The sequence below is a fragment of the Gouania willdenowi genome, chromosome 2, assembly GCF_900634775.1.
Source record: "Gouania willdenowi chromosome 2, fGouWil2.1, whole genome shotgun sequence".
Taxonomy (NCBI): Eukaryota; Metazoa; Chordata; class Actinopteri; order Blenniiformes; family Gobiesocidae; genus Gouania; species Gouania willdenowi.
Window position 1 is genome coordinate 1390456 of NC_041045.1, and position 13674 is coordinate 1404129.

At 39.2% G+C, this 13674-nt stretch overlaps 2 protein-coding genes and 1 long non-coding RNA gene across 6 annotated transcripts in view; 2 read left to right on the forward strand and 1 right to left on the reverse strand.

Annotated features, from left to right (window-relative positions):
- mrps9 (mitochondrial ribosomal protein S9) overlaps positions 1-13674 on the forward strand; it is a 465929-nt gene that overhangs the window by 452194 nt on the left and 61 nt on the right. The window lies entirely within an intron of this gene.
- Positions 411-3919, forward strand: ptger2a (prostaglandin E receptor 2a (subtype EP2)). 3 transcript variants are annotated; one of them, XM_028463188.1, is made up of 5 exons: positions 411-518; positions 689-783; positions 1205-1420; positions 1668-2325; positions 2890-3919. In XM_028463188.1, the coding sequence occupies exons 3-5, from the start codon at positions 1281-1283 to the stop codon at positions 3136-3138; spliced, it is 1047 nt and encodes a 348-aa protein (XP_028318989.1). In that variant the 5' UTR covers positions 411-518; positions 689-783; positions 1205-1280; the 3' UTR covers positions 3139-3919. The 3 variants fall into 3 exon arrangements, with proteins under 3 accessions (XP_028318989.1, XP_028318997.1, XP_028319005.1); XM_028463196.1 differs by having other exon boundaries at positions 459-611; XM_028463204.1 differs by having other exon boundaries at positions 477-518; positions 675-783.
- On the reverse strand, positions 8937-13638 carry LOC114473586 (uncharacterized). Of its 2 annotated transcripts, none has more exons than XR_003675269.1 (3): positions 13545-13638; positions 13326-13388; positions 8937-9044 (listed from the first exon to the last, which is right to left on the reverse strand). It is a non-coding gene; the product is annotated as an uncharacterized LOC114473586 (long non-coding RNA). The 2 variants fall into 2 exon arrangements; XR_003675270.1 differs by lacking the exon at positions 8937-9044 and adding an exon at positions 12072-12107.

The following is a 13674-nucleotide window of genomic DNA, read 5'->3' on the forward strand; positions in this document are numbered from 1 at the left end:
AAATGTATCCACAATTTTTACATGTATTCTTTCAGATTTCCATATAAGATTTTCACGTTTTTTTCTAAAAGAATTCGAGGTGTTTTTTTTATTTTCACGTGTCTTTTTTATTTTTCGAATATTATTTTTAGATTTTAACGTGTTTTTCCACAAACGTCATCGACACACAAATTACACATGTGAATATTTTTGAGATGAATCTCTCCAAAACACATCAGATCTGAACAAAAAAAAAAAAAAAACAAGTCTAGAGAAGCCCAGAATATGGTGAAACATTGTTCATAATTAAACTAAATGATCATCATCATCACTGACCACAACCACAGACAACGTCAGCAAACAAACAAGTACATGAAGTTCAAAGAACAGAACGACACGCGCGCACGCACACCAGTTGCAGCTTGTGCACACAGCGGTGGGCGGGAACGTTCCCGGTGACGTCACCGCCCCGAGCGCTGTGCCCGGGTCCAGTCGCTCCTCGCGACGTTCACACACGGTCAGGGTCTCCGGTGGATCAGGTGTGGAACCAGTTATTATTAATATTAATATTATTGTGGTCTGGATATAGAACTGAAGAACATCTGGTCTGTGTCTGTGCTGAATAACTGACGGTCTGTCCTCGTTGGTGCTTTGTTTTCTCTTATTGTGTCTTTTGAATAATTTCCTCAACACAGTTTCTATCCTGCAGGGTCAGTAGCTGTCTGTCAGTCTGTCAGTGGTCCACAACTGACCCACGTGTCTGTTTTCTGGAGCTCCAACAAACCTCCTGCTGCCACACACACAGTGAGTTTATAGTTACACACAATGTGTGTGTGTGTGTGTGTGTGTGTGTGATAAGAGAAGTGTGTGTAATATCAGCAGGAAACAGAGTGTGTATGGAGAGAGATTTGTCTCAAAAATATATCCACAATTTGAATTTTTTTGATTAAAAAAATAATTTTTAAAAAAAAATTTCACGGGTTTTTTAAAAATTTTTTTAGATTTTCACACGTTTTAATTTTTCCGGTGTTTTTTAAAAGATTTTCACGTTTTTCAGAAACACAAACTATGCATGTGAAAAATGTAGATGTATTCATGAATATTTTTCAGACAAATCTCACCCCACAATAATGAACGTCACATGTTCTGTCAGTGATCCACAGACCGTCTGTATGTGGGACAGTGGAGGTGTCATGGCGTGTTGTGTTTGTCCGTCTGATTCCAGGATGGCTGCAGACAACCACCTGACGGCGGCGCTCTGACCCGTGGCTGTGTTTGAGTGGACGGGGGGTGGGGGCACCATGGACCACCACGACGACCCGTGCCACCACAAGCACCACATCGACTCCACCAAGTCGCCCGTGATCAGCGCCATCATGTTCGCCGCCGGTATCCTGGGCAACGTGGCGGCTCTGGTGATCCTGGAGATCCGGCGCCGCAGGTACGGGGAGAGATTTGTCTCAAAGATATTCATAAATATATCCACAATTTGCACGTGTATTTTTCAGATTCTTCACATTTGTAATTTGTGTGTCGATGACGTCTCTGAAAAAATAAAAAAATCGAGTGAAAATCGAAAAAAAACTATTTGAAAATCTGAAAATAATTGTGAAAATTGAAAAAAACACTTATGAAAATGGTGTATATATTTGTGTATATTGTTAAGACTAATCCCTCCTTATATTTAGGAGCATGAAGGCTGGGGGCACGTGGCGGCGGGCCCTCTTCCATGTGCTCATTACGTCCCTGGTGGTGACGGACCTCGCGGGGACGTGTCTGATCAGTCCTCTGGTGCAGCTGTCGTACTCGTGGAACACCACGCTGGTCGCCATGGCACCCGACACACACGCAGTCTGCGCCTACTTCGGCTTCAGCATGACCTTCTTCAGCCTGGCCACCATGTCCCTCCTCTTCACCATGGCCCTGGAGCGCTGCTTCTCCATTGGCTACCCCTACCTGTACAGCCGTCACGTGACCAGGAAGTGTGCGTACGTCACCATCCCGCTGCTCTTCGTCCTCTGCACCCTCTTCTGCCTCCTTCCGTTCGTGGGCTTCGGTAAATACGTGCAGTACTGCCCCGGGACCTGGTGCTTCATTGACATGAACCCCAAAGGGTCCCAGGACCGCGCGTACGCCACCCTGTACGCCTCCGTCATGCTGGTGCTGGTGCTCGCCATCGTGGCGTGTAACGGCTTCGTGGTGTTCCAGCTGTTCAGGATGTACCAGCGACGCAAGAGGAACGGAGCTGGTGGGGGCGGAGCTACATCTATGGCAGAGGAGGTGGAGCACTTGATCCTGTTGGTGGTCATGACCATCATCTTCATCATCTGTACGCTGCCCCTGGTGGTGAGAACACACCTACACATCAAAGGGTTTCTATGGTTACTTTATCATCATCAACACACATATGTTTATGTTCAGAATGAAGGTAAACTAGATATTTGTTTAGACTCATTAGTGAAGCAGTTCTGAAACACTCAGTGAAGCTTCAACAATCACACACTGTTTGTGTCCTTTAACCAAGTCGTCACAGATTTAGAATAATTTTAGATTTCATTGATGGAAACAAAGATCTGCTTCTTATCACAGTAACACTGATGTTAGTGTGTGTAGATCTCTAAAATAAAATGAAAAAACACGTGAAAATTGTGGATATATCTGAATATTTTTTAGTTAAATCCCTCCCCATAGACACAGGGATATTTAAATTAGAACTCATGGACTACATTACCCACAATGCTCCAGGACAAACGGAGCTGCATCAATAGTATCATTAGGAGTTTCAGTGAATACAAAGTTTCAAGTTTAACCAGGGCTGATGACACAGACATGATCAGCGCAGCTTCTGACCAATCACAGCCCAGAGCCTCTGACCAATCACAGCGCACCATCTCTGCTCCTCTTCCTCAGAGCCGCGTCTACATCAACTCAGCTCAGCTACGTCAGGAGTCCCACCCCATGGACCTGATCGCTCTACGCTTCATCTCCATCAACTCCATCATCGACCCCTGGGTCTTCATTCTGCTCTCCCCTGGTGTGCTGCATTTCTGGTGGGCGTGGCTTGGCAGGGCAGGGCTTGTCAGGGCGGGGCCCAGAGGCTCGGTGTGTAAAGACACCACTCACACGCACCTGGACCGTAGCGCTGGAGACAACGTGTGAGCTCATATTTATTACTGGAGCCTGTCCTAAGCTCCTCCCACTGAAGCTGGTGTTTACGATGGAGACAGGGATCAAAGGTCAGGGGGCGTGGCCTTGCTCAGGGAGGAGCTCTGATGAAGTTTTTCCTGCTCCGACTGTTTCTCAGAAGCCTTGACGCTAACGCTAACAGTTTCCCATGGATGCTAACGCTACGCTACAGGATGAAACTAGCAGTGCCTTTATATGAAGCCATTGTTACATTAAAGCTGCAAACAATCACACAGGAATGAACATAAACCAGCCCAGGGTCAGAGGAGCCTCACGAGAGCATGTGAGTCAGTGTGTGTGTGTCCTCTACCACACACACACACCCACACACACATCATAAAACCACCTGTAAAGTGCTGCATGCATTAACTGTAAAACACACACACTCACTCATGAAGTGCCAAAAAAAACAGTAAGAACTGAAGTATCAGCATCGGGGCTCCGCCCACTTAGGTTCAGATGTCAGTGGTCAGATTCACCAGTGTTTGTGCGTTTTTAATAATCGCTACACACCCAAATATTCAGTGTTTACGACGAAAGAATCACTGCTTCCTCTCTGTGTGTGTGTGTGTGTGTGTGTGTGTGTGTGTGTGTGTGTGTGTGTGTGTGTGTGTGTGTGTGTGTGTCAGACAGCAAGTGTAATGTATTGATGTGTAAGCAGGATTAATGTACTGTCCAGGAAACTGTGCACTGTGTGTTTGTGTGTGTGTGAGAGAGAGAGCGAATGTATGTAAATAAACATTTCATTTACGAACTATTTTGTCCATCCTGCTTTTTTACCTCACACACACACGGTTTCCAGATGTGCGCTCTGTGTGTGTGTCTCTCGTTACAGCAGAGTTTTCATTTTGTGGTTTCAGCCAATCACACGCATGGCCTTCGTCTGGGCCAATCAGAGGACTCCGCTCACAGCTTGGTAAAAAAAAAACAACTCCAGATAAACAAATAATTTGTCTTGGCTCATGTTGGAAAAACAAACTGGGAGGTAAACACACACACACACACAATTATTGTCTGAGTAAATACACAGTGTGTGTGTGTGTGTGTGTGTGATGTACACAGACTGATGTGATGAAGAGGAGGATAATAAACATGTTAAAAAGCAGGAGAAACACCGCATGAATGTCTGTGTGTGAAGAAAAAAAATCAATGCAGTGGGAAAGCAAGAAGAACAGCAGATGATAAATCGATAAAACATCTGAATAAATGTGAATATTTTACTTTTGTCGAGTCTGGAACTACTGAGTCAGCAGAAAAGCCGCATTCTCCACTTCTGCAGCCATCTGCAGTAAAGCTGTGACGGCTTTGACCAATCACTGTAGCTCCTCACATTTTTTTTTTTTTAGATTTTTTTTATGTGATTTTCAGAAACACACAAATTACAGGTGAAAATCTGAAAAAAATACAAGTGAAAACTGTGGATGTGTTTGTGAATAATTTTGAGACAAATCTCTCCCCATATGCTTCAGATTACATCATCACTGAATCATTACAGATTTATGGAGACGTCCTTCCCTGAGCTCATGGCTTTACACTGATAATAACTAATCAATCTAATTGACCAACAATGAACTAATAAATCACTTCCCATCGTGCATGGAGCAGAACTCACACGTCTGCATTACATCACTCCCATTTCCCGCTGCCATTAGCGCAAACATCTGTGCATGTGACAAACCCATTAGCACCAAGCAGGTTTGGTCCTCGTCATTGCTTTTAATTGATCTCTGAATAATTACTGCTGTCCAGCTGATTGGATGATGGCTGATTTAGTTGGAGAAGCAGCAGCTGACATCATCTCCTTCATCCTCACCAAGAGGAGACATGATGAAGCTCTTAAATAATTATTTTATTTATTCATCTGAATAATATCCACTGTTATCAAGGAAGTTTACTATTATTATAGTCATCTTAAAGAAATAAAATGGGTTAAAAGTGACCAAAAATGGTGCAAAAGGTGGTGAAATGGGATTTTAAAAACCACAGATTGGTTAAAAGTTGCAAATGGTGGTAATGGAATTTAAAAATGTAGGGAGAATGAGTTTAAATAAGCAAATAATGGGCATTAAAAATCGTGAATGTGGTTAAATTTGCAAATATAAACATAAAATGTGGTAAAAAAAGGTTAAAAGTGACAATAATGGGTTAACATAAGTGACATTAGGTGGAAAAGTGGTGGAAAGGGTTTATAAGTGCTGAAAATGTCTGAAAAGTGGAAAAAATGTGCAAAAAGAGACATTGAAATGTGATAGAGAAGTGTCAACAATTGTGCCATAGAATATAGTCATCTTAAAGATAATGGGTTCAAGGGTGGTGAAATGGGATTTTAAAAACCACAGATTGGTTAAAAGTTGCAAATGGTGGTAATGGAATTTAAAAATGTAGGGAAAATTAGTTTAAACTAGCAAACTATGGGCGTGAATGTTGTTAAATTGGCAAAAATAAGCATGAAATATGGTAAAAAGAGGTTAAAAGTGATAATAATGGGTCAACATATGTGACATTAGGTGGAAAAGTGGTGGAAAGGGTTTATAAGTGCTGAAAATGTCTTGAAAGTGGAAAAAATGTGCAGAAAAGGCATTGAAATGTGATGGAGAAGTGTCAGAAATGTGAGTAATGTAGCAAAAATACATTAAAAGGAGCAAAAATATGGCAAAAAAAGTGATGAAAATAGGTTAAAATATGGAAAGTTTGGGGTAGTTTCTTCGCAAACCCAAGGGGGGTCCCGACCCCAAGGTTGAGAACCACTGTTCTAACCCAACAACAGACAGAAGCCTCTGTTTATCTGTCAGAATAAACCTCTGAGAACTCAGAGGAATTTAATCAGACGACTACGACGCTTCTGCTCAGGGAGGAAACACTGATACACACAGGTCAGTGTGTGTCTGTCTCAAATATGTAAATACAGACGTAAAATCTGTCAGTAATGGAATGCATTCTGACTACAAACCTCAGCAGAGACACAACACGACACAAATACACACAAACTAAACACAAAGATCAGGTTTAACAAAGATACAAGTTAGTAATAAAGCCAGGGATGGATGAACTATCGACCTGCGGAGGACAGGAACATTTTGCTGAGTCATCACCACCACACCTCATCAGAGATTCACGAGCAGACGGTTGGAGATGGAGCTTTAAACACACACACACAGGTCGTGTACGGACACGTTCTCTCTCTCACACGAACACACACGTCTGAACACCTGAATAACTCCATTTCCTGCTCATTTCAAACCATTTAAAGAACCTTTTTTCCCTCTGTGCTGATGATGGGGAAACTTTAATAAAAGCTCGTCATAAATCATGGTGAATCATCACAACACGTCAAACGTGCTTTACAACTAAACATCAGGAGGTAATGATCCTGTTAAAGAAACACAGTCTGATAGAAGTGATTGATTCACAAACATGTGCGACATCCAATGAGATCATCTTATTGATAGAAACGTTCCGTCAGCGTTCCCACACTGTTGCCAAAGCCTTTCAGTTATTGGGCTGACTTAGTCACTTTTTACCCATTTGTGCTACTAAATGACAATTTTTTAACTCTTTCCTCCCCATTTTCATTAATTTTATACTGCATTTTGACAATTTTCCCCCTATAACTTACTATTATTGCCACTTTAACCCATTTTTGCACTGCTCCACATATAAAAAAAACCTAGTGGACTGGACTCAACCTGCAAAAATGAGTTGAAGCGGCAATAAAAGTAAGTTACAAGGGGGAAATGGTCAAAGTGCAGCAAAAATGGAAAATCAGTGGAAATGGGGAGGAAGGAGTGAACAAATTGTCCCAAAATAGCAAAAATGGGTAAGACGTGACAAATACGGTCCAAAAGTGGCAGAAACAGAGTATAATGTGACTAAAACTGACCAAAAGCAGTCCCCAGAGAAAAAAAATGATGAAATAGAGAGGAAACAGGTGGTATGTAAAGGTAAAGGGTAGCTTAAATAGGCAAAATGTGACAAATGATAGTGAAATAGGGCAAAAATGTGGAACAAAAGAGGCTAAATGTAAGGAAAAAAGAAAACAAGTAGTATTTATTGGGCAAAGGGTAGCTTATTTGGATGAAAAAAATGGTCCAAAAGAGGCAAAAAGAATTAAGTGACTAAAATTGACCAAAAGCAGTCAAGAGTGGCAAAAAATGGTGAAAAAAGAGGAAACAGGTGGTATGTAATGGCTAACGGTAGCTTAAATGGGAAAAATGTGGCAAACAATAGTGAAAAAGGGCAAAAATGTAAAAGAAAAAAAAGGCAAAATATAGGATGAAAAGGACACACGGTATTTATTGGGCAAAATTTGGATGCAAACTTGCAAAAATAAAAGCAGTAAACAGTAAAAAATGTAATGTATTTCTGAACTAAAACCTGTTTTTGCTTTGTTTAATACTGAAATATTTCTTGATATTTTGAGGCGGATGAAACTAAAAGTGCAGCGTGTCACCCTGGAGGGCTGCTGTTCTTCCTGAGGAACATTTACTCATCACTTATGATTAATCATCTTGGTTTGAAACAAAACAGAAGCCGCAGCCAATCAAATTAGGAGCAGATAAATCAGATTTGATCAGCGTGTGTCAGCGGTTCATTCAGGACTTCCTGGACTATTTAAACCTCAGCTGGTTTACAGTTGATCTGATAACAATTATTATGTTTGAATAATTAAATGTTGGGCTCCTTAAAGATTTAAAAATAATATTAGCCTTAGGTGAAAATTTTTTCCACTTTCTAGACATTTTCAGCACTTATAAACCCTTTCCACCACTTTTCCACCTAATGTCACATATGTTGACCCATTATTGTCACTTTTAACCTCTTTTCACCATATTTAATGATTATTTTTTTTTATCAATTTACCTACATTCAATATTTGTTATGCCCATTATTTTCCAGTGTAAACTAATTGTTCCAATATTGACACTTTTAACCCTTTTTTTCTGTCCATTTCTGTCCGCTCTAATTCGTAACTTTTAACCAATTTCTGCGTTTTTTTTTAAAATCCCAATTCACCACCTTTTCCATTCACTTTTAACCCAATTTATTTCTAATTAAAACAAGGATTTACATCTTTAAGATGACTATATACTATGGAACAAATAATAATAAACATCCTGCCACTTTTCCATCAAATTTCAATGTTTTTTTCTGCACATTTTTTCCACTTTAAACAGATTTCTCTTTTCCAAAGTCCTGCAATTTTATGAAAATTATTCCACAAAATGTTCCTAAATTCAATACAATTTGGTCTCAAACTCAAGGAAATGTAAATATTGGATATTGTATGTAACTTCCATTACTTTACATATATGTATAGGGCAGAATATTGTTAAAATTGCTTGTTTTGGTACTTAAAACTGGTCTGTGTTTGGCCCTTAAACTAAAATATGTTTGACACCCCTGGTTTAGCCTGAAATAGAGTCAGCAGGTCAATATCGGACCTCTCTATGACATCTCTGATCCTATCCAATCACAGAGGAAGTAGGACTTTTTGAAGGTTTAAACCCTGCAGAGATTTACGGGTCCACAGCACGCCTCGGGAGGAGGAGGAGGAGGATCAGGGCTGCAGATTTAAAGCTGACAATGCTTTATTTTATTATAATCAGAATCTTTCTCAGGCTTTTATCACTTCCTGCTTTTCCTTCTTTCCAGGAGAAGATGAATGAGAGCTCTGAACTCAAGCAATAACCTTCATTTTCAAACTAAAGTGATGACATCAGTCATTATTTGCTGCATCACTCTGTGTGTGTGTGTGTGTGTGTTTACACTCACGCATCCATTGATCCATCGAGGTTTATTTTAAACGCTGAGGTTAGAAGCATGTCTGATGCCTCCATCTCTCTGTGGGGGGGCCGTGGGGGGGTCTGAGGAGGACATTCCTGAGCAGCAGAGACAGAGGGGGATGTTTACCATGCAGCTCAAACAGGAGGATGTTTTCTCTGCTCTGAGGCCAAACGCCAAGAATAACCGAGTCTGTATCGATCTAAAGAACCACCTGACGTCTGCATTACAGTAATGGAGCCACATGTTGAGGATATTTATGGCAACAAAGCTCATTAATAAATCAAACTCAAAGCACTTCTCAGGCCCCAGAATGGAGCTCAGGTCGCAGCTTTAAAAGTTCTTTAGAACATGTGGTTCTCTAAAGCCATGTTGTATGAATCTGTGATAACCACATTCATTTATTCATCTGAATAATATCCACTGTTAACCAGGAAGTTTATTATTATTTGGGCCATAGTATATAGTCATCTTAAAGATGGAAATCCTTGTTTTAATCAGAAATAAAATGGTGGAAAAGGTGGTGAAATGGGATTTTAAAAACACAGAAATTGGTTAAACGTTGCAAATTTTGGGTAATGGAAATTAAAAATGTAGGGGAATTTAAACTATCGAAATAAGAGCATTATAAATCATGAATGTGGTTAAATGGGCAAAAAAGAACATAGAATATGGTAAAAAGACATTAAAAGTGACAATTATGGGTCAATATATGTGACATTAGGTGGAAAAGTGGTGGAAAGGGTTTATAAGTGCTGAAAATTTATTGAAAGTGGAAAGAATTTGCAAAAAAGGTATTGATTTCAATTAGAAATGAGAGTAATTTTGCAAAAATGCATTAAAAGGAGCAAAAATATGGCAAGAAAAAGTGATGGAAATAGGTTCAAATATGGAAAGTTTGGTGTAGTTGCAGAAAAAGGGTAAAAAATAAGCAAAAATGGGCTAAAATTGTTAAAAATATATATATTCTTAGTTTCTTGAAGGCATCTGGCAACCCCCTACCAGTGTCTGGCAACCCACAGGTTGAGAACCCCTACTATAGAAAAGAACACACACACACTCCCACAGGCTGATTACAAACTTCCTAACGTCCTCCCTGATGTTCTTCGTCTCTGAGGATGAGCAGGAATGCTGCTGACCTCTCCTCTTCCTCCTCTTTTCTTCCTCCAGTAAAAACATGGAGCCAAACAAACAAACAAACTGGGATTATTGAGGAGTATCTACTGGTTTCTAAAAGAACAGGAAGAAGTCTGATGTGTCTACAGCGTGAAATCAGTCTCTGAGGAGATGAAACTTTCCCTTTCTTCACTCAAACTGTTTTGATGAGAAACTCATCATGGGTTTGGATTATTTTCCAACTTTGTGTCACAACTCGTTCGTTTCACAGCGAAAAACTACATTTTTTAACTAATCCTCTCCTTTTCTCTTAATCCTGCCAAACTGAGGTCGGCGTCTGCAGCAGGAGTCGTTAGAGCTCCACCAGCGACTGCTGAGACGCGTAAACAAGCAACGTATCGTCCACCACGTGTTGCCATGGCAACGGGGACACAACATCTTGTTTCAATTCGGCTTCTCAGGGCTGCACGTATGGGGAGAGAATTGTCTCAAAAACAATTACAAATATATCCACAGTTGTCGCGTGTTTTTCAGATTTTTCAAAACATTTGTGTTGACGACATTTTGTTAAATTGTTCTAACATTTCCTTCTATGGATGATTTTCTCCTTAAATTAAAGAAACACACACACACGTTTCAGTGATTATTAGTGAATCAAACCCTGACGTCTCCATCTGTTGGAGAACTTTCTCACTGTTGGACAGTTTTTCTATATTTTCCTTCTGACTGACGAAGCTCTATAATCACACACTGGGATCATGTTTCTCAACTCTGGGTTTGCACTGGTTTCAGTGGGTTTTTTTCCCACATCACTCTTCATTCCTTTCTTTGTCCTTTTTAACTCGACACCACAGGAAAAAAATAAGATTTACATCATCGCCCCTTACAGTAACCATAGTATATAGTCATCTTATTGGTCCTAATCATAATCCTTGTTTTAATCAGAAATACGATGGGTTCAAAGTGACCAAAAATGGTGAAAGGAGATTTTAAAAAACCACAGAAATTGGTTAAAAGTTGCAAATTGTGGCTGATGGAATTTGAAAATGTAGGAAATAATAGTTTAAACTAGCAAAATACGGGCATTAAAAATAATAAATGCGGATAAATTGGCAAAAAATAAACATAAAAAGTGGTGAAAAGAGGATAAAATTGAATATAATGGGTCAACATAGGTGACATTAGGTGGAAATGTGGTGGAAATGGTTTATAAGTGCTGAACAATCTGGAAAGTGGGAAAAATTTGCAGAAAAGGTATTGAAATGTGATGTAGAAGTGTCAGAAATAGTAATGTAGCAAAAATGCATTAAAAGGAGAAAAAATATGGCAATAAAATGATGAAAATAAATTAAAATATGACAAGTTTGGTGTTGCTACAAAAAAAGGGTAAAAATAGGCAAAAATAGGCTCAAATTTTTTTTCTGGCGACCCCATCCCTGTGTCTCATGACCACAAATAGGGGTCTGACCTCAAGGTTGAGAACCCTTGTATTAGATGATGCCTCATTATAAAAACACAGAAAATAAACAAACAAAAAACCAATGTAATCAGCTGTGTACAATATTTATATGTATTTTATTAGATAATCAAATAGAATACATTTTATATTCATCATTTTTGTATTAAACTTCATGCAACTATATTCTTTTCATCAAATAAAAATATGTATTATTACATTTAATTTGCATCTTTGTTAGTCTTGTAGGCACGTCTTTTTAAACTTGACTCACTTCCTGTAACTTTTCCCTGATGGCACACGGACAGGAAATGGCACTGAGCTGTTTCCATGGCAACGTAGTGAGTGACCACAGACACCCAGACAGAGGTCAGCCGAGCGATTAATTAAATATTAATGGAGACGTGACTTCCTGCTTACCTCATAGATGATGCAGTGTCGGAGGCTGTGATTGGACGTCATTTATGATTACATTCTGGTTTTAACGTCATGGTTCATTATGCTGAGTCACATTCATTTCCTCAGTAGAAACGCTGACGCAGCTTTTCTTCTCCCTGTCAACAGCTGCTCATTCACTCAGTGTAACGACCTTCAACCAGCAGAGATTAGACAGAAAACATTTTGTTTCTGCTTTTTAATCTGACTTTGAGCCACAGTTTCACTTCCACAGCGTTATTTCACACTTGTTTTTTTTATCCTGCAATACAAGCAAACGCAATGACATTTACTTCTTATCTGTATTGTAAAGTTTAAGTTTGAATGACAATAAAGAAAGTCTAAAGCACTTTACATTCACACACTACATCAGGGGTTCTCAACTTTGGGGTCAGGTCCCTATTTAAGGTCACAAGACACTGGGAGGGGGGTCCCCAGATTCCCTTAATTAACTCAGAATTTTCTTTTGAACAATTTGAGCTCATTTTTGCTTATTTTTATCCTTTTTCTTCAACTACACCAAACGTTCCACATTTTAATCTATTTTCATCACTTTTTCTTGCCATATTTTTGCTCCTTTTAATGTATTTTTGCAACATTACTCCAATTTCTGACACTTCAACATCACATTTCAATGCCTTTTCTGCACATTTTTTCCACTTTTAAGACATGTTTAGCACTTATAAACCCTTTCCACCACTTTTACACCTAATGTCACATATGTTGACCCACTATTGTCACTTTTACCCTCTTTTCACCAGATTATATGTTTATTTTTTGCCAATTTAACCACATTTACATACACATTATGCTAGTTTAAACTAAATTTCCCTACATTTTTAGACTCCATTATCCACAATTTTTAAGTTAACCAATTTGTGTGGTTTTTAAAATCCCATTACACCATCTTTTCCACCTTTTTTGGTCACTTTGAACCCATTTTATTTCTGACTAAAACCAGGATTTCCATCTTTAAGATGACTATAATAATAAACGTTCCTGGATAACAGTGGATATTATTCAGATGAATAAATAAATGTGGTTATCACAGATTCATAGGATAATGGATCATCATGACTTTATGGATGGACCCCAAAAATCTGGTCATCACGGGCAGTCGTAGCCAGAGACGAAGGTAACTGGACCCCATACTGGTCCCATTATCATCATTAAAGAGGAATTAAAGCCTAAAACCACTTTTTTCTGCTAAAAACAACAAATGTATTTGGTATAAAGTAGTGCTGTTGATTGATTCTGGTATTTTGCTGTATTTAGTTGTAAAATGTGAGTGACTGCTCTCTATGGGTTGAACATAGTCATTACAACTTAATTGAACTATTGGCTGAGAATGGAGGTTTGTGATGTTTTTTACCTCATCGTGAGATGAAACCGAAGCAGACGATGATGTCACAGGGACGACATGTAGTGGATACATCTACAAAGAACCAACACGCGGTTAGAATCAACCAATGGCAGCAGGAGATGTGTGACAGTTATTAAATCTGAATTTAATTCATTGGAATCACACAATAATGTTTAAACTGTGTTTGATTTCAATCAAATTAACAGATATAAAGATGCTTGTACTCACATCTTTTCCAATCCAAATGTGCACGTGCACAGTCCAGAGCTTGTGATCATGTCGTTTGTTTTGTTGTTTGTGTGTGTGTGTGTGTGTGTGTGTGTGTGATTGATGGAAACAGCTTTCACCTGGTGAGGGT